We start from the raw sequence: 26448 nt of genomic DNA on the forward strand, positions 1-26448 counted from the left end.
TCATGTTGTTTCCTTTTATGTTTTTACTTTGTAGGAATTTAAGCAAAACATAAGATGTTTTAGATCTCATTAGCCTTGATAACATTAACTTATTGAATGAGTTGATTTGTGAATAACATAATTTTCTTAATAGATATAATTTTTTTAATGAAATTATTTGGTGCACCGGTGGACAATTATCAAAAAGTATTCTATAGGAGAAATTTTTATTCAACCAAAAAGGAATAGAAAAAAGCTTATACAATTCTTTGCATAAAGTTGTGATTTTCAATTTGAGAGTTAAATTGAAAAAAATAAAAATATTAATAAAAGGATAAAAATAAAAAGAATGAAGACCGAAATGAAAAAAAACACTATAAAGTTGGATTGAATGATAAAATTAAAAACAATGAAACTTTTATAAAAGGATCAATGAAAAAAAATCATAAGAATAAGAATAAGAATAAAAATCAAATCTAAAACATCAAAACATAATTAAAAAAAATTAAACATGTTAATTTTTTCAACGTGTTTTAACTAGATGTAAATAAAAAAACTTATGTATGCATTTAACTAAACAAATTAATAATCATTACGTAAAGAAATGGAAAACAAATCCTCATCAACAAACAAAAATGAGATTAAAAAAACTAGGAGGCAAATCTAGATCAAGATATTAATATCGCAACATGGGTAATTTACCCGGTTGTGTTTAATGAATTTGTTTGTCAAAATAAATTTGTAATAGAAATCGACACACACTTAAAATTTATTGAATAAAATAAAAGAAAAAAATGTTATGCAAGGCTGCACATATTAAAAATCTTATAAAAAAATTATTTTTTTTTAAAATAGGTTAACTAAGTGAAAAAATCACAGAGAAATATATTAATTAAATCATATACCAAGAAATTAGTTAATAAATACATATAAAATAAGGCTTTAATTAAAAAAATAATTTTCTTTAAAAGAGTAGAATTAGGCCAAATGTAGTTGAGTCTAGTAAGTTAGGTCTAATGATCGGTCCATCTAGCAATGACGTATGCGCGGGTTAATAGGGTCAGACACAAGCGTGTAGACTTTTATTTTTTAAAAAAAGATTTAATGAGGCGGACGACATATTGTCTGCTTTAATCATTTTAAAAAAATAATGCGTCATTTGAGAATCCCTAGAATCCAACCGTTGTGGTTGTCGCAAAAATAAAGTCATAGATTTTTTGACAAATAAACCCATTTTCAACCCAAAGCACTTAGAAAGTACTTAAAAAACCTTGTTAAACCAACCTATGACCTTCAAAAACGTAAAAAACCAACCCGAAATCCAAAATATTCCCGGGCTCATATATGTTTTTAGACACATTCAAGGTAAAAACAACCTATTATGAACTCTTTTCATCTTATGGAAACATTGACATAAAAATTGACTGTTTTAGTGGCATGAATAGACACTAACAACAAATTTTTCTCTCTACATTAGAATCCAGTCCAATGACTCTTTTTCTCCTCCTACCTAAAAAAGGATTGGAAAATAAGGTTTGATATCAAAATTATATTTTGAAAATTACATGGACCGGTTATCTAATAGCTTAAAAAATAAGGGACTGGAATAAAATTTTAAAATAGATTTCAAATCTGCTATCTATTTTACCCGATCTTTTCACTTTAGTCCCATATTTTTCAGTTCAACTTTCTATTTTTTTTAAAATGTAATTAGATATTAATTTAGATATAAAAGAACTAAATGACACATAATAAAAATTTAAAATTTAAGAATCAAATTAAAAAAAAAATACAACTCTAATCCAATGAAGAGTTGAACAATAATAATAAAAAAACCTCTTTTATTATATAGCATGTGTATTTTTTTTTGCGTTTCAAATTTTTTTCTTTTTCAACAACAAAGCTCTCGCCAGTAACCACCAACAGACCAGCCATCAACTCTCCTACAGTTCCCCAAGCTCACGATGGAGAGAGAGAGAGAGAGAGAGAGAGAGAGAGAGAGGATGAGCCAGTAGAGATAGAAACATCCAAAATTAGTAAAGGCAAACTTCCCAACATTTGGAGGACCAATAATCCCGACCAAAAGCGAGTTCTGATCTTCCTTTCCGATCTCCTCATCCTCATCCTCCTCACCAGGGCTCTCTAGTGCTGTCTTAAGCAAAGCTTTAGCCAAAAGTCTCCTCCTTTGCTCCTCCACTTCCTTTTCTTGCTCCTTCAAAATTTACAGTTTCCCTTTATTTTATTTTTAAAAAACTAATTTATCCCATGTGGGTGCTAGTTGTTTCGCTGTTATTGTTAAAATAATAATCAATTATGTAGTGGGTGCTGTCAAAGGCAGTCTAGACAGAGTCATTATTGTCCTATTTACTCTCATTTTGGTGACGTTTGGCTGAGAAGAAATGAGACACGAGGTTTTTTTTTAATTAGTTAATTAATTATTAACATAAGTGTTAATTAATATTTTTTTTAGATTTTATTCAAAATAAAATAATATTTAAATAAACACTGATAATGATTTTTTTAAAAAATATATTTATCCATTAAAATAAAATAAAAAATATTTTTAGATTAAAATACTTGTTGTAATTTACATTTCAAGCACTAGACAAGACATGAGTTTATTATAATATGATGTTATATCTAGTCCAAAAGCTATAAAACACAATAATATAATAAATTGTCAAGTTTAGTCTAAATATAAGACCAGCGAAGCCAAATTAAATTCAATTCAATTCACTTAATATTATTTAATATACCAAATACTACATAAGAGTGTGTTGACATGTTATTTAGTTTTTTTTTTATTTAATTTAATTTTAATGAATTTTAATTTTACTTCTTTTTTAATTTTTTTTTGAAGCTATTACGTCGACTTACGTGTAATATTGAACATTATTATTTTAATTTTAGAAAGAGAATTATATAATTAAACACAAAAGGACGAGCATGGACGGTAACCCAAAACCTTGTTTTTTTTTTTTTCTGAGAATAAATACTAAGAATTAATTAATAATCCAGCCTATTTTGATAATAAATAAGGATGTACACGTGCTAATAAATAAAAAGACACCAACCAATACTATCTTGACCAGACTCCCACTTCAGTCAAAATGTGCTGGCTGCATCGCCTCGTGTCCAAATCCAGATGAATGAAATAAACGTGCAGAGAGCGCTAGCTGTAATCCATAGATATAGATTATAGAGAGAGGGTTAGAGAAGACTGAAGAGAGATTTTGTTCAAAAATGGACTCTGCATTGGCTATCTCGGCTACGGCATTGCCTCTCTTCACCTTATCCAAAGTCAACCGTCATTTCATCACTCACAATGCTCGTTCCTTTCTCCGCCACTCCTCGTCTCAACGCGGCACTCTCCGACTCAGTTCCATCTGCTCGCACAACAACGACGCCCTTGCTTCTTCTCCTTTTCTGTGCACGGTGGTCCCGCTGCTACGCCGCCGTTTGGAATGCGTTTCCAGCTCCGCGGCGTCCTTCGGGACCTCGTCCGGCGGCGGCGGCGGAGGCGGAGGTGGAGGCGAGTTTGGCAGCGGCGGAGGAGGTGGTGGATCGGACGGTGGTGACGCGGAGTCGAACTCGGTTGCGGGAGCGGTGGGCGCGGAGGAGGTTTCGGCGCTGTCGCCGGATGTTATCATACTTGATGTTGGAGTAAGAAGTCTAAAACAAACTCTGGTTTTGCTTTTTATATTAAATAATCATTACTATTTTACGATTCTTGGGGGGGAAAAGGAAAAGAAAAGAAAAGCTAAAACACCATTGCTGTGCTGGCAGGGAATGACGTGTGGGGGATGTGCAGCTAGTGTCAAAAGAATACTTGAAAGTCAAGTAAGATTCCATTTTCTTTTCTTTGATTTTTTCTTTGGACAATGAAATTATTTTTTTGTTGCTTCATTTGCTTGTCTTACAAAACAAAACTTAGGAATGTGAGTAAAAAGCTCAGTTGGAGAAGTCTTTTTAGTGATGGTTCTTAAGAAGTTTGGCAGAATTATCCTTAATTTATGAAATATTTGAGACACGAAGCACAAAAAGAATCAGTGCATCCCCTTTCTGCTTCCAATTTGTTTTCTTTAATAATCATCTATGTTCTTTTGATGGACAGCCGCAAGTATCTTCTGCTAGTGTCAATCTCGCAACAGAGACTGCAATAGTGTGGCCAGTATCTGAAGCAAAAGTTGTACCCAACTGGCAGAAAGAGCTCGGTGAGGCACTTGCAAAGCATCTGACCAGTTGTGGTTTCATGTCTAACCTTCGAGGTAAACCGTCACATCACCATCATTGTAGTGGTCATCATCATTATTGTTGTGATTAGACTCCTCCCTCTAGTTGAAATGTGTAATGAGCTATTGAATATATTTACTTTGCCCCTTTCGTGCATTCCGTGATTGTTACAAATTAATCAGCGCTGTCACTATTAGATTATTGATGTTACTTTAATTTTGCGGTATTTCTCACATGCTTGCATATGGCGTTTGAGATTCTAATACTTTGGTATCACCCAAGTGCTCAAGATAACAAATGAGAGATTGATTGCCTTTGACAGGAAAAACAAGAGAACACAAAAAAATAATAATCAAGAAATCAAGCAAGAAGTAATATTAAATTAGTCTTTCTTGCTTGTGGATAACGTGCAAAAAAGTGAACACTGAATATTCCACTCTTTGAAACAGCCAATTGTCCATTTGGTCGATAAAAACCAGACCAAGCATTTTAAAGTAGCTTCCCAAACTGATATAGGACTAAACTTACCATACCAGCGAGAGGATGCCTAAATAATGCAGGAAGACCCTGAAATCTTAACGCAGAGTGACACTCCCATGCTTCCAGAGTTTCAGTATGATTTATGTGAAGTTTGGTGGGCTAGTGGCAGGTCAGGGAGCTACCGAAGGAGATATTTCAATGTAGAAATGCTAAAGATTTCTTGTGAGGAGCGACCATAATTCTTTATGGTATGTCACTAATTCATCAAGTTTCAATTTCATGGTGACTTGCTTGCTTCAGAAGAATCTTACAAAAATCTTCTCCATTATATTGGATTAGAAAGGACACTTATAGAAGTATTAATTAATATTATGATTTCTCCCTTCCAATAGGTAAATCTCAACAGCTTGTGGTGGATTGGTTGAAGAGAGAAAAATCCTGGTGCTTGGGAGCCATTTGTTTTGGAGGATTTGTTATTGCACAATCTGAATTTGTCATTGATTTAACTAACATCGAGAGACTTGGATATTCATTTATAAAGGTTGATTGTATTCACGTGCAAGAGAAAGTGACATTGCAGTGATCATGTGTGCTATTCTGGGAACATGGTGTATTACTGTATTTTACATAATTAGAGGGAAAGTTCACTGCCTTGTATTTTTGTTACTTTGCAAAGTCTGATACAATTCTTCTTGTATCTTGCAAAGCATTAGTTGTGTATCTGGGAACTTCGTTCACGTTCATTATATGATTTTTTACTTTGTCAGAAAGTTTATCTGCCTGATTCTATATGCCACCACAACTCTTAGATGTCTATCGGTACAGAATATTGTGGCCATATTTTGTTCTATTTCAGTTTTTTGTATTCCTAATCATGCTAATGAAACACAAAACAATCTTTTGAATAATCTTTTCTTCTCTTTGCTTTCAAAAACTTGTTTTTATTATCACTTCTCTGGAAGCACCTTTGGAGTCACTGAAAAAACAATTTCCATTGGGTTATTTAGAACATAAATATACCAAAACCAATTTTAAGACGCAGTAGGCAAGCAACCATCTTTGTTCATATTACCTTTTTAAGAACTTTGAACAAATTTTCATAAAAGCAGACATCTCGTAAATGTTTTCAGTTGATGAATATGCTTTTTTGTAGCTATTCAGCAATGTTAAATGCCAGGCATCAGCCTTTCATTGGCCTAGTTAGTTGTTTTATAGTTTGTAAAAGTGCAGTTTTACATTGTAGCCAATGGAAGTATAACTTTTAATTTAGTTTAGCCTTGTAAAGAACTCATTGAATTCCCCTTCATTGTTTGTTTTTGATAATGTGGTCTAGGTTGCTAGGTTCATGGAGTGTTTTCCTTGCACTTATTATCTGTGTATAGTAATAAGATTTAGTAGTACATCATCTCGTTTGATTATGCTGCCTAGTTGGATTATGACTGGTAATAAAAACAAATAATTTGTTCATGGTTGTCAATGCTGAATATGGTAAAAATTTTGGTTTAGGGTATTGAATCGCTCTTTTCACTTCCACTGTTGATTTAGATATGGCTTATTTTTATTGTAATAGGGGGATTATAGATTACTAGTCAGAGAATTTTTGTGAGCATGTCCAGAAAATGAGATTGCAAACAGTATTTTCTTACAGTCACTAGACAAAGTCTGTAAGCAAATGCATGGATTCCTAGAGTTAGAATATAAATCTGAACAAACTACTAAGCACTATGTCTACATTTTCCTCACCCCGTCTTCAGTTGAGCTTTAAACAACTTGTGATTTTCTGCTTGTGATGTTTAGATGTTTTGGAGCTATAAATTTTTTTTTTTCACTACAACGGTTTCATCTTAAGACCGCACCTTCTTGGCCATTGATATGTTAATGTGGTTCTTTAGTTGATTGCATCTTCTTAACTCAAGATAAGGATGCTAAGTGTTTCTTATCTCTCTCTTCTCTAATACTATGTAATTTTTTAGAGACCCTTTAATTTGTTGGTTTATACATTACAGATTTCATAGACATTGTGACCCATCCACTCTCTTGCTATCATTTAAATGTCATGTAAAAGTGCTTGGAAATTTGATATCCTTGTTAAATTTATTTAGGATAATTGAGAGAATAGTATACTTCATAATATAGCATGTCTTACCTAATGGTGGATGCTTCCGTTTCCATTTATCACTGTGGTGCTGCCACAGGGAAGATATGCTATATTATTGGCCTAACAAAATAAATGGTTGCTTTGAGGTTCAATCTCACCACTGTGTATTGTATTTATGAAGGCAGTATGTTCCATTGGAAGATTAGCATGGCAGACTGCTTTTCCTATTTCTGTTTTTGGTGTGGACAAAGATCTCTTCTCATATTTCAGCATATGCAAAATTTTCACAGATGAAAAAGTTTATACTGAATTGGTGTAGTACGTTTATAATTCTGTAGAATCAGTTGATGAGTTACTTGGTCATCGTGCAGTGGCCAGAGAAATAGGGGAAATGTTTCTTTCACCATTTGGTCTAGTTCAGTTTATGCTAGTTTATTTGAGAGGGGTGTCTGGTTTGGGTTAGAGAAAAATACAAGAGCTTCTGGAGAGGATATCCTTATGAGGAAGTACTAGTAAAGTATAAAATGATACTGACTAAATTGTTCTGTGGGTTTGTAGATTCAGTAATGTGATTTTTTAGGGGATTCTTTCAACTGTCTTTTGATGCTTGAGGATAAGAATCTGCTTCGTTATTATTATTATTTTTTAATTTAGTGTAGGTGCTCATACTTTGCTTGTACAGGGTGCACTAGTCCTTTTTTGGGCTTTTGTTTTTCTTTTGCTAATAAGTTTATTAATAAACGGCACATGATAAATCTTTTTATTCATAAGTAATGAATCCTACACTTTCTGCCTCGTTGCCTGATGAAACCAGTTCCAAGTTCCATACATTGCTGCTATTTTTCAAGTGACCAAGTTTTTAAGCCAACTCAGAGCTTCATGTATAGACTTATTAATTTCGACAGCCTTTAATCTCCATTATGAGGATTGGTTTTGTTATTCATTTGCTTAACATTTTTCTACCCTTGTTGTGGAATACGCTTAACATCCTTGCTGCTTGAATGGTTGTTTATGTACAGATGCTGGAAGGCAGAATTTCTTCAAATTTTTTGAAAAGAAAATGGATGAAAAGCGTGATCGCCTAAAAGAAAGCAGTAAATATCCTCATACACATTACTGCAGAGATTAAAAATTTTGTTAAAACTTTATATGCTGATGATTCATCTATCAAGAAATCATGCTCATTGCTCTATTTTGTAGGTCATCAGCTTGCTGTCTCTTGTGCTCTCTGTGCTGTATGCCTCCTTGGTCATGTTTCTCATATTTTTGCCGCTAAGCCTCCATGGATCCATGTGTTTCATTCTGTAGGATTCCATGTGTCTTTGTCTTTGTTTACATTGCTTGGTCCTGGGCGTCAACTTATTCTTGATGGTGTTAAAAGCCTTTCTAAGGGGGCTCCAAATATGAACACTTTAGTAGGTCTTGGGGCGTTATCCTCATTTGCTGTTAGCTCATTAGCTGCATTAATACCAAAGCTGGTGAGTCAAATTTCCTATTCGTATACATTTCTAGTTTCATTTGGGATTCAATGTTTATCTTTTTTTCTTTAACGGTAGCTGTGCTGGTTACTTCTTATGCTTTTGCTTTATGTGCTTTATGACATAAAATTCGTTGCATGTGTTTTTCTAGAATTAAATTGCAGTGTTAAGTAGGTGACCTGGAAGTAAAAATTTTTCATGCAAGTGTGAAGTGTATATGCAGCTTGGTTTTTTTTTTTCCTGTCTTTTTCCTTGATATTTCCTTTGGCTTTTAGAAGTTTTATTGTGTAGGTTTTTGGAAGAAGAGGAATTTTCTTTCTTATTCTTTCAATAATTCTGGTTACAAGATATATAGCAGAGGAAGCAGGAAGGCCACAAAATTAGGAAATCAAAAAATAAAGAGCAGATTTCTAGGCTCGAAAAGGAAACATAAACTCCAAAAAATCTGAAACAGTAATTCCATATTTTATTTTCAATATCATGTCCTATTTTATTTCCTATAAATCTAGCACCCCTTCCTAAGTTGGGGCATAGATATTTATCATGCCCAACTTGCTTACAAAGCTCAAATCTACGCCTAAAAAGTCCTTGGTGAAGATATCAACTATTTGTTGGGTAGTAGGAACAAAATGCATGAACCGAACTCCACTATCAATCTATTTTTTTGAAGTGTTTGTCAATCTCTACATGCCTTGTACAATGATCATGTTGTACTGGATTATGTGCAATACTTATAACAGCTTTGTTGTCACAATACAACTTTATTGGCATATTCACAGGCATTCGCAACTCTTCAAGAATTCTCTCCAGCCATAACATTTCAGAAACTCCATTAGCCATAACCCTAAATTCTACCTCAACACTACTTCTCGCCTGATTTACTTTTCAAGTATCTGAGAATCCGATAAAATGATAAACTGCTTTAAGATGTTGTGTAGTTGAGTGCATAAACTGACTTACTAAGCTCAAAGCAAATGCAATATTGGGTCGTGTATGTGATAAGTAAATCATTTTTTCCATCGATTTTTGATACTATGCTGTATTCACTAGATTACCTTCCATGTCATCTCCAAGTTTTTGATTGGGATCTATTGGAGTGTCTGCTGGTCTACAACCACCCAAACTCCTTAAGAAGATCAAGGACATACTTCTGTTAGGAGACAACAATCCCCTTCTTTGATCTAGCAATCTCCATTCCAAGGAAACACTTGAGGGACCCTAAATCCTTAAATCTCAAATGTTGATGAGAGGGAAGATCTCAATCGGTTCATCTCAAGAACATCATCCCAAATAAGAATTATATCGTCTACATACATAATCAATATTGCTCTCTTCCCCTTCCCATCTTGTGAATGTCTTATACACATTGTTTGATCACCTTGTCCTAGTATACCCTTGACTTTTAACAAATTGAGTGAATTTTTTTGAATTTTTCAAACCAAGCGTTTGGTGATTGTTTTAACCCATATAAAGATTTATTATTCATTTTACACATATTTGTGCCAAAATTTACACAAAATGTTGGAGGTGCATCCATGTGTACTTCTTCCTCTAGGTCCCCATTGAATAATGCAGGTAGTCACAATTAACTGCAACTGACAATAGAACTCTTACAGAGTTGAGCTTTATGATTGGAGCAATTTTCCATAGGTCTGTGTGAATCCTTTGGAAACCAATTGAGCTTTATATCATTCTAGGGAGCCATTTGATTTATACTTAATTGTAATATTGATTTATACTTAACTGTAAATAGCCATTTGCACCACACCCTACAATTGTCTTTCTTCTTGGTAGATTAACTAACTCCCATGTGCTATTTTTTTCAAGAGTTTTCATCTCCTCAAATACAACGTCCTTCCATTCAGGAACTTTTAGAGCATCCTGTATAGTATTAGGAATCTCCATAGAAGACAATTGTGAGATTAAAGCACGAAAAACATGTGAGAGATTTTCATACAACACATAATTGGACAATGGATGTTGGGTGCAAGACCCCACACCTTTACAGACAACAACGGGAAGATCACAATCACTGGACTCATGATTAGAACTAGACTTTGGTTCATAACTAAAGACTCAAAACTCGAAGTTGAAATAGGCTTATCTTGAGGTATAGATTTAGTGAGGATATTACCTGGAGGGGTTTATGGATTCTGGGTAGTGCAAGGGATTAGATGAATCTTTCTTTCGGGTTGTCCTCTGTTGTGAGTAGACAACATCAATGGTATTAATGTTGTGGTTTAAAGTTTTCACAAGTTTTATCCCACAAATCAGCTTTCCTTTTCTTTGCCACTAAAGATATTTGGTTGTACTGCTTTTATTCATATTCAAAGTCATAATCAAGGAAAGCTTGAACCCCGAGCCAAAAAAATGTGTTTTTGTTTGTTATGCTCTCACTCTAAAGGGAATAAATGTTTTGAACCCAACTCAACAGAAAAATGTTTGTAGCAATGGATGCTACTTTTTTTTAATTATATCCTTACTTCACGCCTCATCTTCAGAGAGAACCAAAACAAAGATTTGGTTATGTTTCATAATTTTTTTCATGCTAACAACTCATAATATAATTATTTAAATGTTTATAATCTTTCTTCAACTATGATCATTCAACCTGAAACACAAATTGCAAACCAAGTCCTTTAAATACTGAAAAGTTTCTCTTTTGTTAGGATCATGAAACATTATAGGAGACCTGACTTTTCAGTATTTAAAGGACTTGGTTCGCAATTTGTGTTTCAGGTTGAATGATCATAGTTGAAGAAAGATTATAAACATTTAAATAATTATATTATGAGTTGTTAGCATGAAAAAAATTATGAAACATAACCAAATCTTTGTTTTGGTTCTCTCTGAAGATGAGGCGTGAAGTAAGGATATAATTAAAAAAAAGTAGCATCCATTGCTACAAACATTTTTCTGTTGAGTTGGGTTCAAAACATTTATTCCCTTTAGAGTGAGAGCATAACAAACAAAAACACATTTTTTTGGCTCGGGGTTCAAGCTTTCCTTGATTATGACTTTGAATATGAATAAAAGCAGTACAACCAAATATCTTTAGTGGCAAAGAAAAGGAAAGCTGATTTGTGGGATAAAACTTGTGAAAAACGTTGAAAGTGTTTCAAAGCGTAAAATCTTATTAGGCATTCTATTTATGAGATATGAACAATAGGAACAGTTTAACCCCAAAGGTATTTAGGTACTTGATTGGTAAAAGGTAATACCCGAGCTACTTCCAATACGTGTTTATTTTTTTGTTCAACCATACCATTTTGTTCTGGAGCTCAACACATGAGCTTTGATGAACAATTCTTTTTTCATGAAAAAAGTTGCCTAAAATTGTTTTGAAATATTCTCGACCATTATCATTTTGCAAATTTGAATGTTTTTTTGAATTTGGGTTTATGCCATGGTGTAAAAAACTTTAAAAATTGTTTCCACTTCATAACTTACTGTTTCTTTACCCATGTAAATCAGGTTCCTGATGACTTGTGTGTTGATCCAAAATAAGAATAACAGAATGTACATGATTGCAATATTATTCTGGAGTTCTCCTAACTGGTGCATATGAATCTACTACATAATACTTTTAACAGGCATATTCGCTGAACTTGAGTAGATGCAAATATTGCTACTATTTGATTTAACAGTCATGGGATCTGTTTATTAAGTGATTCTTCTGTGAAGCTTTTGATTTAACTATTCCTGTGCATAATTGAAGATCATATTATTTATTTTATTTTCTAAGAAACAACTTACTTATTGTATTTTAAATGGGTGATTGGTCTATTTAGAGATTATCTACTGACACTTTAATCCTGTCAATGGGTTCTTTGGAAGCAGGGTTGGAAGGCATTCTTTGAGGAACCGATTATGTTAATAGCTTTTGTCTTGCTAGGAAGGAATCTTGAACAGAGAGCTAAAATTAAAGCAACCAGTGATATGACTGGACTCCTAAGTGTTTTACCTACAAAAGCTCGTCTTGTGGTCAATGGTGATGCAAAAGACCTGGGCTCAATTGTTGAAGTTCCTTGCAGCAGCCTCTCTGTTGGAGACAAAATTGTTGTCCTACCTGGTGTAAGTATAGGACTGTCTCTTTTCTTCATGTAACACTAGCACCTTTAATATTAATATTAATTTTCTCATTTTATGAGTTCACACATTAAATGTCTTGTTTGATAACCTGCTCTTTATAGATTTGGCCTTCGTGAGATGCTATTTCTATGACAAATGTCTTGCTTTTCAATAGGCTTTCTTTCTTTCTTTTTTGCTTACTTTTTTCCCCATTTCTCCTTGGGCTTCTCAATTATGTTGCAGAGGTTGAGAAACTTGTTACCTGCTGCATAAATTTTGTATACATGATCCCCTTGACATGCATTCTTGTGTTGTTTTAGGATCGTGTTCCAGCAGATGGAACAGTCACAGCTGGTAGAAGCACCATTGATGAGTCGAGTTTCACAGGGGAGCCATTGCCAGTAACCAAACTACCTGGGGTATTATTCTCCAGTTACATGCAACCAATGAATATTCTCTGACGGCATCATGTAGCAGTGCTGCATATTTGCATGATGATTTGTTTCAGAAATGCACCCATCCTGTGCTACATTAATTATAGCAGTTGCACCTGCTTTGATATTACTAATTACAGAGTATTTTTGAATGCTCTAGAGTCAAGTATCAGCTGGAAGTATAAACCTCAATGGAACTCTAACAATTGAAGTCAAAAGACCAGGGGGTGAGACTGCCATGGGAGACATTGTTCGATTGGTGGAAGAAGCACAGAGCAGGGAAGCTCCAGTACAACGCTTGGCTGACAAGGTTTCTTTTCTGCTTCTTCAATTACATTTGGTATATTTTGTTATGATGGTGTTCAATGTTTCTGGGGAAGCTGAGACAAACAAGCTCGTGCCTAGATGTTTTGCAATTTTGGAGGGAAGTTGATCTACGTGGTCAACTGATCTCAAAAACAAACTTGGTTTTCGAAACATGTATGCTTGTGTCAGAACAATATATACGAGTGTTTTAAATCTTTAAAACTGGGTTATATGCAGTGTTTCTATTAATCATCCACTATTATCCAATTCTAAGCTATTTGTTGGTAGTGATTGTTTTTTTTTTACTTCTCACTTCTTTGCCCCCTCAATCCTTGCCTTAGTTTTTGTACCAAAAGTGTACAGGAATTTGAGATGTGTTTGTGTTCATGTAGACATTCATAAGAACTTTACTCTCCTTTTATTTTCTTGTTTCATCAGGTGTCTGGGCACTTTACTTATGGGGTGATGACAATTTCAGCAGCTACATTTGTGTTCTGGAGCATGTTTGGGACACGCATTCTACCTGCAGCTTTGAACCAAGGAAATCCAATTTCTCTAGCTCTACAACTCTCTTGCAGTGTTTTGGTATGAGTCTCAGTATGGTACCTAATTCTCCAGTAAACCTAAAACAATAACCGTGTTAGAAAAGATCATATGTATTCGTGTTAACAACATTCTTCTCATGGATACAACATAACATACTTATCTATGTTTGGCCCACTTGTGTCATACTTATTTTCTGTTTGGTTGAACAAATTCTGTTTCACTTTTCTTTGGGTTTCCATTGGTTTCAGTTTCCTCTTAGTCTTATTTTCTCAAGTCACTTTCTTGTATTTTATTGTTGCGTTGGTTATTAAGGGTTGAACAGACATTAATTCAGACATGTACATAACTCTATCAAAGTAAGAAAATGCTTGGAGTCTGAAATTTTTTATCCTGAATGTTTGTTACAACAATCTTCCTCAAATAAAAACAATGATCCATCATGCCATATAGTGTGAGCATAGTATTTTATCCACTGAAAAACCTAGAAGACATTACTCATAATGAGTTCCTTGTTTCGCTGATGGAGACATTTTTTGTAATGATGCCAAGGATGGTCAAAAGATTCAAAGGTTTGATTTCAAAAAGATCAAAGGACCATGCTTTCAACTTTTATATGAAATAAAATTATGATTTGATGGCCATGATTGTAGAAAGAATCACTTTGGAAGTCAAATATCATGGTACATTTGTAGCACTGTGGCAACTCAATTCCAGGTTTGGTGCAACTTGTGTCAACATTTTGACTGCAAACCTTGTCCTATATTTCAACTTCCAACCTAGGAGTTTCCATAGAAACATCTTGTTGATTACCTTTTTAGAATAAAAAGGATTTTTATATCTCTTATTGATTTTGTGGTCTAGGAATGCTTCTCTTCTCTGCCTGTTTTAATCCATGCAATAGTGAGCACGTGTATCCTGAATGCAGGTTGTTGCTTGTCCATGTGCGCTTGGCCTGGCCACACCTACTGCTGTACTGGTATATCCTTCTTGAAGAACTCCAGTTTCATCATGTTACCACATGTAATTGTCGGACTTTGATTGATTATGGGCTTCAATATTTTTTCTTCTTTCAGGTTGGAACTTCGTTGGGAGCAACAAGAGGATTACTTTTGCGTGGAGGAAATGTTCTGGAGAAGTTCTCAATGGTGAATTCTGTTGTGTTTGACAAAACAGGAACCCTAACAATTGGCAGACCTGCTGTAACGAAAGTTGTTCCACTTGGAGGCATGAAAATTACAGATTCACAGTTAAGTTGTGGGAGAAGTTTTCTTTAAATCATGGGATTATCTGATTTTTGTGCTCAATATTTTGTTCTTGTGATGCTTGCTTATCAAATTAACATTTACAAGAGTGTTTTTTTTTTTCCTGATTCACCAGTTATTATGTAAGAGTCCTGGCATGAAAAATATGTAACGGATTGTCTGTCTCTTTTTTACTTTGATCATATTTATTGATTCAACTCAAGGTTGTGTTTAATCATGGGATTATCTGATTGTGGTGATCAAAATTATTTTCTTGTGATGTTTGCTTATCAAATTCACATTTATGAGAGTGATTTTTTTTTTCTTTTTCACAGTTAGCGTGTAAGATCCCCGGCATTTATGGATTGTCTCTCTTTTTTACCTCGATCACATTTATTGACTCAACTCAAGATTGTGTTAATTGATAAATGTGTTTTGACCTAACAAGCATGAGCAGTTTTTCCGCTTAAGTATTCTTATCCATGTCAATCTAGGAAGAAAATAAATAAATAAATTTCAGATTTTTCTTTTTTCTTTTTCTTTTTTTAATATAATTACTGGTTTAATCCTCTAGTGATCTTGCTTCCAAATGTAGCAGACTGCAGATTCAGTTTTTTATCGTAATCCAAGTAGCTGTGGCTGTTGTTAAGCACTTGCAACCGGTTCATTAAAAAATCAAATGTCATTTGCAAGTACTTTGTTCCTTGGTGAATAAATCTATCTGCATAATAACTGCATGCTGTCACTCGGCTGCTTAAACTTGTTGATCTTGGAAATACTTCTCATTAAATATTGTGCACATTTAAAGTACTTTTTCCTGTTCAATTTGTGTAATCCAGGAATCTTTATTTTTCACTTATGCAACTCTTTATTAATGTACATTAGAAAGAGTTAGTGCTTTGAACTTCTTACTTTGGTTATCGTTAATTTGACCATGTTGACCGATTCAAAGACTAAATTTCAAAATCTTTAATTTAGGTCCTTAACAGTTTTTGGCTGTATACTGCTGTTGAAGGTGATACGTTGTTTTTAGCTAACTGTGATTGCTTTTGTGGATTTGAAGTTCAAATTTCCATGCTTTGATGCAGACTAAATCCAGATGCTACGTTGTCTGAGGTTGAACTCTTGAAGTTAGCTGCAGGCGTGGAATCAAATACTATTCATCCGGTTGGAAAAGCTATAGTAGAAGCTGCACAGGCTGCTGGTTGTCAGAATGTGAAGGTATATATGTATCTAGTGCACTATTGTTTTTCATGTTATTATTCTTGGAAAGCATGGAAACGAATAAGAGATGTGCGTGCATAACAATACTGATACATCAAGATGACAGTTTCAAACAAGTAGGAATAGGAATAGAAGTTAAAGTAGCATTAAAACCATACCAATCAGGAGGGTGTGATACTTGTGTAGAGCGTCGAGGACTAGGTGTAGGAGCCATGTCATGCTTAGGGGGCGCAGATTGCATTGTATTAGGTGTGGAGGAAGTATCAAACTCGAGAGGGGGCAAAGTTGGTTAACGTCGAGTATATGTAATTCTGGGTTTGAACCATTCAGGAGAGGAGGCAATTCATTATAACAAGGAAGAACACTAAGCTCAGGCAAGGACTTAACATGGGTAGAAAAGTAATATTGATTTTCAAAGAAAACAACATTACAAGAAGTACGAAATTTGTTAGAACTAGGATCATAACATACATAGCCTTTGTGAGAAATACTATAACCCATAAAAACACATTTAACAAACTAGGGAAAAAGTGTCGCTCATGAGGCGGTAAATGAACAAAACAAACACACCCAAAAGTGTGCAAATTAAGATAGCTAGGATGCTGATGGTGTAAACGAAGATAAGGAGAATCAAAATTCAAGACCTGAGAGGGCAGTTTATTAATTAGGTAAACTGCGGTAGGTAATGCCTCAACCCAAAATTTAGGACGAATAGAAGACTTAATAAGGTGCGAACAACATCCAATAGATGTTGGTTTTTACATTTGGCCACACCATTTTGCTGCGGGGTATAAGGACAGGAGCGTTGAGACACAATTCCTTTATGGTGTAAGAAATCATGAAACTCGTGGGAAATGTATTCCCTACTAGAATCAAACCTCAAAATCTTAATACCTGTAGAAAATTGGTTTTCAATATATGTTACAAATGTTTGAAAAACAGACAAGACCTCAGATAGATTTGGACTGAAGAAAATAGATCCAAGTATATCAATTGAAATTATCAATGAAAGTCACAAAATATTTGTATTTAGCATGAGAAATCATAGGAGAAATGCCCCAGACATCACTATGTGCAATATCAAATCATTTTCAGCACGACTACCATGAGAAGGAAATGAGAGAGTTTTACTTTTGCCAAGTTTGCATATCAAGCAATCAAATGACAAAGCTTTAGAAACATGTTCTTTATTGCCTAATAAACCAGGACTTAACATATAAGACAGAACAACAGAGTTTGGATGACCTAAACGTTTGTGCCATATTTCACTTTGAGAATTAATTGCCATACAAGCCAAAGATAAAGTAGGAATGGAAAAGTGCAATGGAAAAAGTTTTCCAACTTTAGGCCCCTTTGCGATTGTCTTACTTGACACCTGATCCTGCATAAGACAACCATCACGAGAAAAATGAACATCACAGTTATCATCAACTAACTGGCCTACAAAGATAAGGCTAGTAGAAAGTTCAGGAGATGCATAAACATTTCTGAAAGAAGAATTAATATCTCCAACTTCATCAATAGCTAAATGACTCTCATTAGCTATCTGAATCTGAGATGAACCATGATAAGGGTGAACATTGCAAAGAGTGTCTGATAATCTAGTCATATGATTAGATGTAGCAGAATCAACAAGCCAAGATTGAGATGCAGAAGTACCATTACCTTGGAGCCCTAAGGCAGAAAAGGCTGACATAATCATCTGCTGAACCATCTCTAGAGTAAGAACAGATTGGTCTCTAACTGTAGAAGGACCAACAGAAGAAGAAGAACCAGTTGTATCCTGATAAGCATGAGCTTGACAGTTCTAGGGATGAGTAGCACATTCTTTGATAATATGGCATGGCTTCTTGCAGTAGTTGCAAGATTTCTTTGAATAGTGGGCAGCAGTGTGTCCAAACTCCTTGCAACTGAAGCATTGAACCTTCCACATATCTCTATCCTTGCCTTTCCCAAGAGCTGAGCTGCATATGCCACGACATTAGATGTCATGTTATCTTGCTGAAATTTGGCTTATGTTCCAAGACGCTGCTTCTCCTGGATTAATTCTCCAAAACACATCCAATGAAGGAGAGGGATCACGGTTCATCAAATTAGAGCGAGTTGCCTCGAATTCAAGCTGTAATTTCATCAAAAACTGGTCTCTCTTACTCTATTCATGAACTTCCTAAACAACTGAGAGAGATGCATCAGGCAACTTATCATAAACCATGTCAGTAAATTCGCCCCATAAGTTCTGAAATCCAGAAAAATAATCTGAATGGAGAGGTCACCCTAAATGTATTTGGCAATCTCATATTCCAACTGAAAACGTTGTGCTGTGTTGTCTTGAACATAAAAGTTTTTTAAAAATTGTCATATACTTTTAGCAGTCTTGTATGGCCTCAGATTTAGCACAATCTAAGGGTCAATAGATCCTAAGATCCATGACATGACTCTAGCATCGTTGACCTGCCACTAAGCCAATTTAGGAAGCTCAGTTGGAGCCAGGTCACTTCCATCAATATAGCCCTATAACTCCTTTCACATAACAAATACACAAAATTGAAATTTCCAAGTACCATATGTTTTATATAAGAACCACACACCACAAGAATCTGAGTTGATATTCATGATTCCCGTAACACAACAATGACAGAGCAAGAATAAAAATACCAACCAATAAAGCCAAAACAGCCTAACACAAAGAGAACAAGCCCAAAACAATTGCTTACCCTAGAAAGAGAAGAGACATTGTGTGCAATACAATTTGTCCAGCATAACCAGCCACAAAAGTCACCATAATGAACTTCTAATTTCTAGAGATTCCCGAAACCAAAGAAAACAACCTAAGTTGACTCAACAACCCTCACTATCACAAAAGGAATTGACCTAGAAAACCTAACTCAAGTTTTAGGCTATGATACCATGTCAATTATATTCGATGATCTCTTTGTGAGTGTTCTACTTATTAAATAGCCATGTTTGAGCTAATTACTTGGCTGAATCTCAGCAATTACATCAATTCTACCTAACTAAATAGGAAGCTAAAATATATAGCAAATCACAAAATTTTACAGGTATAATCATTCCATAAATAGATAGGCTAATTATACCTTGATATACTCTGACCGACAAATAGAAACCCTATATTAGGAAATTAGACTAATTAGAATCCCTACAATTAGGCTCTACATTACTTCCTAATTGCATACTATTTACAACATGTAACAACATTAAAGTTAAAGTCTACAAACAAAAAAAAACACTTGCTCAGAGACAATCTCAAAAATTGACAGCAAAATACTATAGGGGCCTTACTAGGTAATGGAGAAAATTGGGGCGGTAGCTTATAGGCTGAATCTACCTCCTTTCGCTGCCACTCGTCTTGTATTCCATGTCTCCTAACTGAAGAAGCATGTGGATCACAAGGACAAGCTACATTGCCCACACCTTCCAACAACAACAACCACCTTGTCCTTCTACATTAAGCTATACTTGACAGAAAGATGACGAAGAGGAGAGATCAGGCAGCAACATGAGTACTGGTTCATTGGAAGGAACTTTCACTAGTAGAGGCAACATGGGAATTTGTGGCTGAATTTTCTCTTAGGTTTCCTCAATTCTTCCTTGAGGACAAGGAAGCTTTGATGGAAGGGGAACTGTTGCAAGTGAAAGTGATTATTGGGAATTGATTTCAAATTGAATGCGAAAAGACTAAGAGAGGGAATACTTTTTGACCGTTGCACATTCAATCTATTCAACATAGTGTTTTATTTACTGATGTTTAAGTTGTACGCAATGTTTTATGTTATGTTTACATTTTGTTTTCTTAGTTTTTATAGAGGCCACGTATGGCTTGGTTAATGGGTGTTAAGAATTCCCATTTTGTAAGAAATTCCTTTGTACTGCTGCTATGTATGCAACAGAATGTACATGGAGAAAGACAACAAATTTTTTTAACAAACAATGAATGAATAAAGAAGGAACTCGGGTGAACCATCCTTCTGCTCTATCCATTACCAATCCCTTATCTTTTTTCATTGTTTTCTCTTTACTTCTTGATTGATCTGCTTAGATTCTTCCTTCCTGGATAACGTATTGGTTGGTTCACTGAGTATTGGTCTTGCACCAGTGGATAATGGCACTTGTAGGCTTTTTGAGTTGCTGAATACCCAACAAAGACACATCTTGGTGCTCTTGCATCTAGTTTACTTTTAGTTTTTCTGAAGATACATGAACAAAAAAACACAACCAAGGACTTTCGGAGGGAAAATTTACCTTGAAGAAGATCTGTAGGCACCTTCAAATCTAATGTTTTCAACAGCAAATGATCGATAACATATGCTACTGAAAGAATTGCATCCCCCCAATATACTTTAGGAACATTCATAATGAACATGATGGATTGGGCAACTTCAAGAAGATGTCAATTCTCTCTTTCAACAACACCATTTGAGCTAGGTATCCAACCATTTAGTTTGGTGGAGAATTCCATGTTTGCCAAGATAGCCTTGAACAAACCATTCATCTTTTCTGTACCTTGATCACTCAGGAATGTACCCAACCTTTTTGTTTAGATAGACAGAACAAAGCTATAAAACTATTCATGAGAGGAGGAAAGATTGAGGTAAAGAGAAAGATCCAGCCATTTTTTGGTTCTTAAGTTGTGTGTTTTGATTTGCAGACATTAAAACTAGTTATACCCATCGTTGTTGAGAAGTTAAAAAAAAGTTAAAAGTTTGCTCTTCTCTGGATCCCTCACGGATCTGAAATAAAATGATGTTTTCCTAATTTTGGTTTATCCATGTGTATCCAAAACATCATGGTGGGGTTTGATGTATCTTGCTTCACATGTATTCTCAAATTTCTCATGGAAAAGCAATTTGTAGCAGGTGACCGATGGAACATTCATGGAGGAACCTGGGTCTGGTGTCGTTGCTACTATTGAGAATAAGGTTGTGTCTATTGGAACACTAGACTGGATTCAAAGGTATTTCACTTGTTGGTTGCTTTGTATAAAGTACCACAGTGCTGTAAGTTAAGATAATTCTATGATTCTAAATTGTATGTGTGCCCACATCAATGAATAATTGCTTGTTCATTAGTGATCTTTGATTTTTATCTCTCGATTGAAAAAATTTCATATCATTGTGTCAATTCCATGTACTATCCACATTGCATATCCATGTAGTCATACTTAAAATTTCTAGAATGGTAAACCATATTTATGATAGGAAATGGTCTTTTGTGGGGGAAAGTGCAGCATTTGTTTTTGGTATTCTGGACAGTTCCATTGATGCAACAAACTGTGGTAGCACCTCTGCTATGATTTGATTTTAAATACCAGTAGGTATTCAAACCGGCTATGCTTCATGACATTGATCCAGGATTCTGAATGTTGACCATGACCACATCAATGAGCTAGCAAACATGCATAATGCCATTCCATGTCCTTTTCCCTTGCCTCATGATACTGTCGTATAACGTTTTTCTCAAAGGATAAACCATATTACATGTGAGAAGCGTTTTCTAAAGTAAACCTGAGTGAAAACAAATGAGGAATGAGTATCATCAGAATACTCAATTAAAGATGACATTCTTGCACCTCCAATATAGGGATCTACATATTAGATATTTTTGGCACATTACAATTATGATTTTGAGGCATTTCTTTTTTGCAGGCATGGGGTTGATGAGAAACCATTTCAAGAAGTGGAAGATCTTAAGAATCAGTCTGTTGTCTATGTTGGAGTGGATAATACCCTTGCTGGACTTATCTACTTTGAAGATCAGATTAGAGAAGATGCTCGACAAGTTGTTGAATCCTTGTCCAGTCAGGGAATAAATGTGTACATGTTGTCTGGTGACAAAAAGAGTACTGCCGAGCATGTTGCTTCACTTGTTGGCATTCCAAAAGAGAAGGTAAGGAGCTTTAGTTTCCTATTATTTTTTAAAATCTCTGGTCCAAAGGATGGGAGTTTGCGTCACAAATTGTCTGGAACAACTACCAAATAGAATTGGAATGGACACAAACCCCACGCCACTTTCACTTGTTTGATATAAATCTACAAGTACTAGAACTTAAATGGGTATTCACAAGCCTGCTAAAAAAAGAAAAAAGAAGGCTTTTTGTCATGAAGAATATGACCAAATTATCTAATAATTTTATAGTAGTTTTTCATATTTGAATCTTCTTCCTTGAAGTTTTTTATAGTTCTTTTCGTTATGCAATTTTAATAATCGAGATGGAACTCGCATGCCTCTAATAGTACCTTTTGCTTCAAGGAGACCCGACAATGTGTGATGCCAGTCATAATTTACCTTGAGAATGCCTTTGCTTTAGAAAGACATGCCAATTTAAATTCATGTAAACATGCATGCTGTGAGCAGGAGATTCTTTACCTCATGGATGCTAACACTCACATTTGTAGCTCAAAAATCCTTTTATGGAGACCCAACATCACCTCTAACCATGATGGAAGCAGGAGATTCTTTATGGTTCACGTATCATACATGCTTCATCTCTAAGCAACTGCATTAGGAATTTAGGACACTTAAGCATCTTGTATTTACTAGAGGTGGAGATGAAAGCATTCAAATCTCAAATGCCAAATTACTTTTGATTTAGTTTCAAGCATTCGAGTACTTGTTCTGGTCTGTCAAACCACAGACTGGAGGTTCCTGGAAGAGGCTAAACCAACAACCAACAGACCAGGCTTGAAGAACTGGTCATATGGCTGAGTATTTGGTTTTGTGGGATGTTAAAAAATTTATAGTATGGATAATATTTGTCATGCATGACTTTCAAAATATGCTGTGATGGCAGGTGCTGTCTGGAGTTAAGCCAGATGAAAAGAAAAGGTTCATCAGTGAACTTCAGAAGGATCAGAGCATAGTTGCCATGGTCGGTGATGGAATAAATGATGCAGGTGCCTTGGCTGAGTCACATGTTGGAGTTGCCATGGGAGGTGGTGTTGGAGCTGCCAGTGAGGTATCCTCTATCGTGCTGATGGGTAACAGATTGTCACAGGTATTTGAAAGGAGGACATAATCTTAAACCTTGGTCGTGAAAGTAAATGTTGTTTCTTTTCTACGTGTCCCTATATGGAGGGGGGGGGGGATTTTCTTTTTAAGCATAAACGCATAGCGATTTGGAACCCAGGTGCTATGCTTTACCTTCTCTCACGATGCCCTATCCATCCTCTTAGCTGCCAAAATTGTAGTTTTTAATTTGTCCTTGATGTAGTAATTCTACTGCATGATACTGTCTTATAATTATGATTCTCCTGTGCCATATCAACTTTGAAATTCTAAATGTTTTTTCAAAGTTTTTCATATGCATATAAATTGTAGAAGAAGATATACCAAAAGTTCCTTCTGATAGTAAAAAATGAGAGGTTTAATTAGATAGCCTCAAACAAAGCATTCTATTTTCTTAGCCATAGCTATAAAGCTTTCATTACTATTTGACATTTAACTGCCTACAGTCTTTCATGGCTCTACCATCTTTCATATAGCCTACACGCTTTTCATTCTCAAGCACTGTTGTGGCCACAGAGTCCTGGCATGTGAACTCATCATTACTATTTCATGCTTAAAGAAAGAATGCATGCTTGTAATTGAAACCCACATTACAGCACAGCTTTTGTAGCCTTTTGCCCATACCATCCCAGTTTCATAGCCTTTGCATTTGTGGTTCTCAAGCACAACTGCTGTCGCAAGGTCCTAGCATGTCAATTCTTAATTCCTATTTTATGCACAAAGAAAGAATTTATGCTTGCGAGTGAAACGCATCTTTTATTTTGTAACATTTGAGTGTCGTGCTGATTCTCACTGTTAATTGCAAATTACTATGCCAAAATTACCATCAAATTTATTTGCTCTAATGAAATATAGTTTCCTGGTTTTTTTCCCCAACTGGTTGATGGGAGAGGACAGTACAGCCATGGTCTTGGATTGTGACTGGGCATAAAATAAATGTCACGGCTACTGTACATGTGAATTGTTTAGCAACTTTTAGCAAATTTATAATAATTTTACTAAATTAACATGATGATAACGCTTCTAATTGTTTAATCATAATAACAAGCTTCATGTCTAGTAAAAGTGATTGATAAAATTCAAAGCTAAAGTCAATATACATTGCAATATATTAGCAAAACAACAAGTATCCAACATGCATCTGAACTAATCTAGCAAATCAAAACCATGCTATCTTGTTTCCACTCACTGCTTTGAATAATCAGTATTATAATTTAATTTTCTAAGCTGATGCTAAAAAAGATTTTGATTTAGCAGGTCTGACCTCAGGACATATAAGCCTATTGGGGGTGGTGTTATTGACTTTTATTATTTCTGTACAGGTGCTTGATGCACTGGAGCTGAGCAGGCTAACCATGAAAACTGTGAAGCAAAATCTTTGGTGGGCCTTTGCATATAACATCGTGAGTTTTTTGCATTATGCAAGCAATAGCCATATGTTTCAGCACTAAAATCTTGTAATAAAAGCAACTCTGGGCAAAAGGGACCATATGGCAGATCCTGAAAGCATGCACCTTGAGAGAGAGAGAGAGAGAGAGAGTTATCCAGTCTCTACCTCATGATGTCACTATGTCAGCCAATGTTCATTTGTTGTGACTTCTTGATACATATATGAAGAAATAACGGACATGCTGGTTCTAATATTCTTAGTCAAATATCTTTAAACAGAGAGAGAGAGAAGCAAAATATTTGGATTACAAATCATAGAAAAGAACAGAATTCTGAAGTGTGCTAACTTGGTAAAACTCAGCTCAAACTGAAGCTGCAGTGCAGATATTCACCAGGCTGAGCCTGGACAACATACTGCTTAGTTCAACCCTTTCTAAGCCTACTGTCCGCGCACACACCCTTACCATTTCTTTTGCATTTTGATTCCTGCAGAATTATAGAATCCAGTAATTGTGAGGTAAATTTATTTCCAAGGTCTTGCGTGTAGCTCAGTTTAGCAATTTCTCCCATCATTAAATAAGGCTTAGGCGAATTTTTCTGCATCTCCTGTGACTTCAATAAGCGAAAAACAGTTTCTGCTTTGCTCTTCCCCAATATTTGATCTGATGCTGCTTGTATACTAAATGCAGGTTGGAATTCCGATTGCAGCTGGAATGTTACTGCCTGTAAATGGGACCATACTGACACCGTCAATTGCAGGAGCCCTCATGGGTTTGAGTTCTATTGGAGTGATGACAAATTCATTGCTTCTGAGATTCAAATTCTCATTGAAGCAGAAAAAAGTCTATGGAGCATCTCCAAACACCAAGATTGATGTGGATTCTGTTCTTTTGTACCAGAAGGAGAAAACAAAACAGCCTTATTCTGATTCTCGATGGGGAGAGGTGTGATAGGAGTGTAGAGATACAAACCTTGGTTATTCTTTTATCTTTCTGTATGAACATTGGTATTTTGAGGTAGCAGATTGAATTACTAGCGGAAAAAGGAATGAAAGACGTAGGAAATTGAAAGAGGTTATGCGGTGTTTTTGGCGACCAAATGATGAGAAGATGCGACAAGTGAAACCTTGGTGGTGGCCAGAAAGTCCATTATGTGAAACTTGAAAGATCAAGCTGACTTTCGGTGACGTTAAAATGTTTGCAGTGGCACCGAAACTGTTGAGGACTTTCTTAACAAAATAGAAAACTAGAGAAATTGAGAGAGAAGTAGAGGGAAAGAGATAGAGAGAACTGCAATTCTGCAGAAACTCAAATTCTTATTACTTGATTGCCTTCCACGTTTGTGTACAATTCTTATTTATCCAACCAATTCTCTTTTTTGGACTATTAACTAACTCTACTGAATGGCTAACTCCTAATTAACTTTGCCACGTGTTAGTCTCTTGCACTATCTTCCACTTTGCATCTGTCCATTTGCTGAGTTGCTTCTGGTACTCCTTTCTACCAAATGCAAAAACCAGGAGGAAATTGATTAGTAATCTCCCCTGGAGTTCAATAGCTTGCTGCAGCTCTGCCTGCTCCTACAATTTCCTTCTCAACATCATTTAAGGTTTATTGTAAAGCATTATTGCTTCAAGGTGAAGATCACATGGCTCTCGAGGATCAAAACCTTAATGGTGTTGTAACCCTAATTTATAAATTTATTTGTTTCGTTATTTTTATTTAATTATCATGTGTCTAGAAATCTTGAAAATCATAAAAAAAATACAAAAAAATATATATGTTGACAAGTTTGTAATTGAACCGGTATTTAAATATCACGACCAAAAATAAAGTTTGGAAAATTTTAAATCATAATTGATGTCTTAATTGAAGAGAAATGAGCTTAAATTGGTTTAGTTTGGATAAAATTGAAGTTCAAGATGTGCTTGGAACAAATAGCCAAGT

General features: G+C 35.1%; 1 protein-coding gene across 10 annotated transcripts; it reads left to right on the forward strand.

Moving 5' to 3' along the window:
• The first annotated feature begins 2938 nt into the window (after window positions 1–2938).
• Window positions 2939–25891, forward strand: LOC7470538 (copper-transporting ATPase PAA1, chloroplastic). 10 transcript variants are annotated; one of them, XM_024599854.2, is made up of 17 exons: window positions 2939–3642; window positions 3766–3819; window positions 4094–4247; window positions 7810–7884; window positions 7991–8268; window positions 12109–12342; window positions 12660–12758; window positions 12934–13083; window positions 13518–13664; window positions 14551–14601; window positions 14699–14871; window positions 15955–16087; window positions 20965–21062; window positions 21754–21994; window positions 22899–23102; window positions 24436–24516; window positions 25192–25891. In XM_024599854.2, exons 1-17 carry the CDS (start codon window positions 3223–3225, stop codon window positions 25450–25452), a joined length of 2853 nt encoding a protein of 950 aa, XP_024455622.2. In that variant the 5' UTR covers window positions 2939–3222; the 3' UTR covers window positions 25453–25891. The 10 variants fall into 10 exon arrangements, with proteins under 10 accessions (XP_024455622.2, XP_052309586.1, XP_024455625.2 ...); XM_052453621.1 differs by lacking the exons at window positions 2939–3642; window positions 3766–3819; window positions 4094–4247 and adding an exon at window positions 7594–7671; XM_052453626.1 differs by lacking the exons at window positions 20965–21062; window positions 22899–23102; window positions 24436–24516; window positions 25192–25891 and having other exon boundaries at window positions 21754–21988.
• The last annotated feature ends 557 nt before the right edge of the window (window positions 25892–26448 follow it).

Source organism: Populus trichocarpa, chromosome 1 (genome assembly GCF_000002775.5).
Source record: "Populus trichocarpa isolate Nisqually-1 chromosome 1, P.trichocarpa_v4.1, whole genome shotgun sequence".
NCBI lineage: Eukaryota > Viridiplantae > Streptophyta > Magnoliopsida > Malpighiales > Salicaceae > Populus > Populus trichocarpa.

Excerpts from the sequence above, each read along its gene's own strand:
- LOC7470538 (XM_024599854.2), top strand. The coding sequence starts at position 3,223 with ATGGACTCTGCATTGGCTATCTCGGCTACGGCATTGCCTCTCTTCACC. Across the intron at positions 14,602-14,698 it reads CCACACCTACTGCTGTACTG|GTTGGAACTTCGTTGGGAGC; the intron begins GTATATCCTTCT and ends TTCTTCTTTCAG. Across the intron at positions 23,103-24,435 it reads TGGGTAACAGATTGTCACAG|GTGCTTGATGCACTGGAGCT; the intron begins GTATTTGAAAGG and ends ATTTCTGTACAG.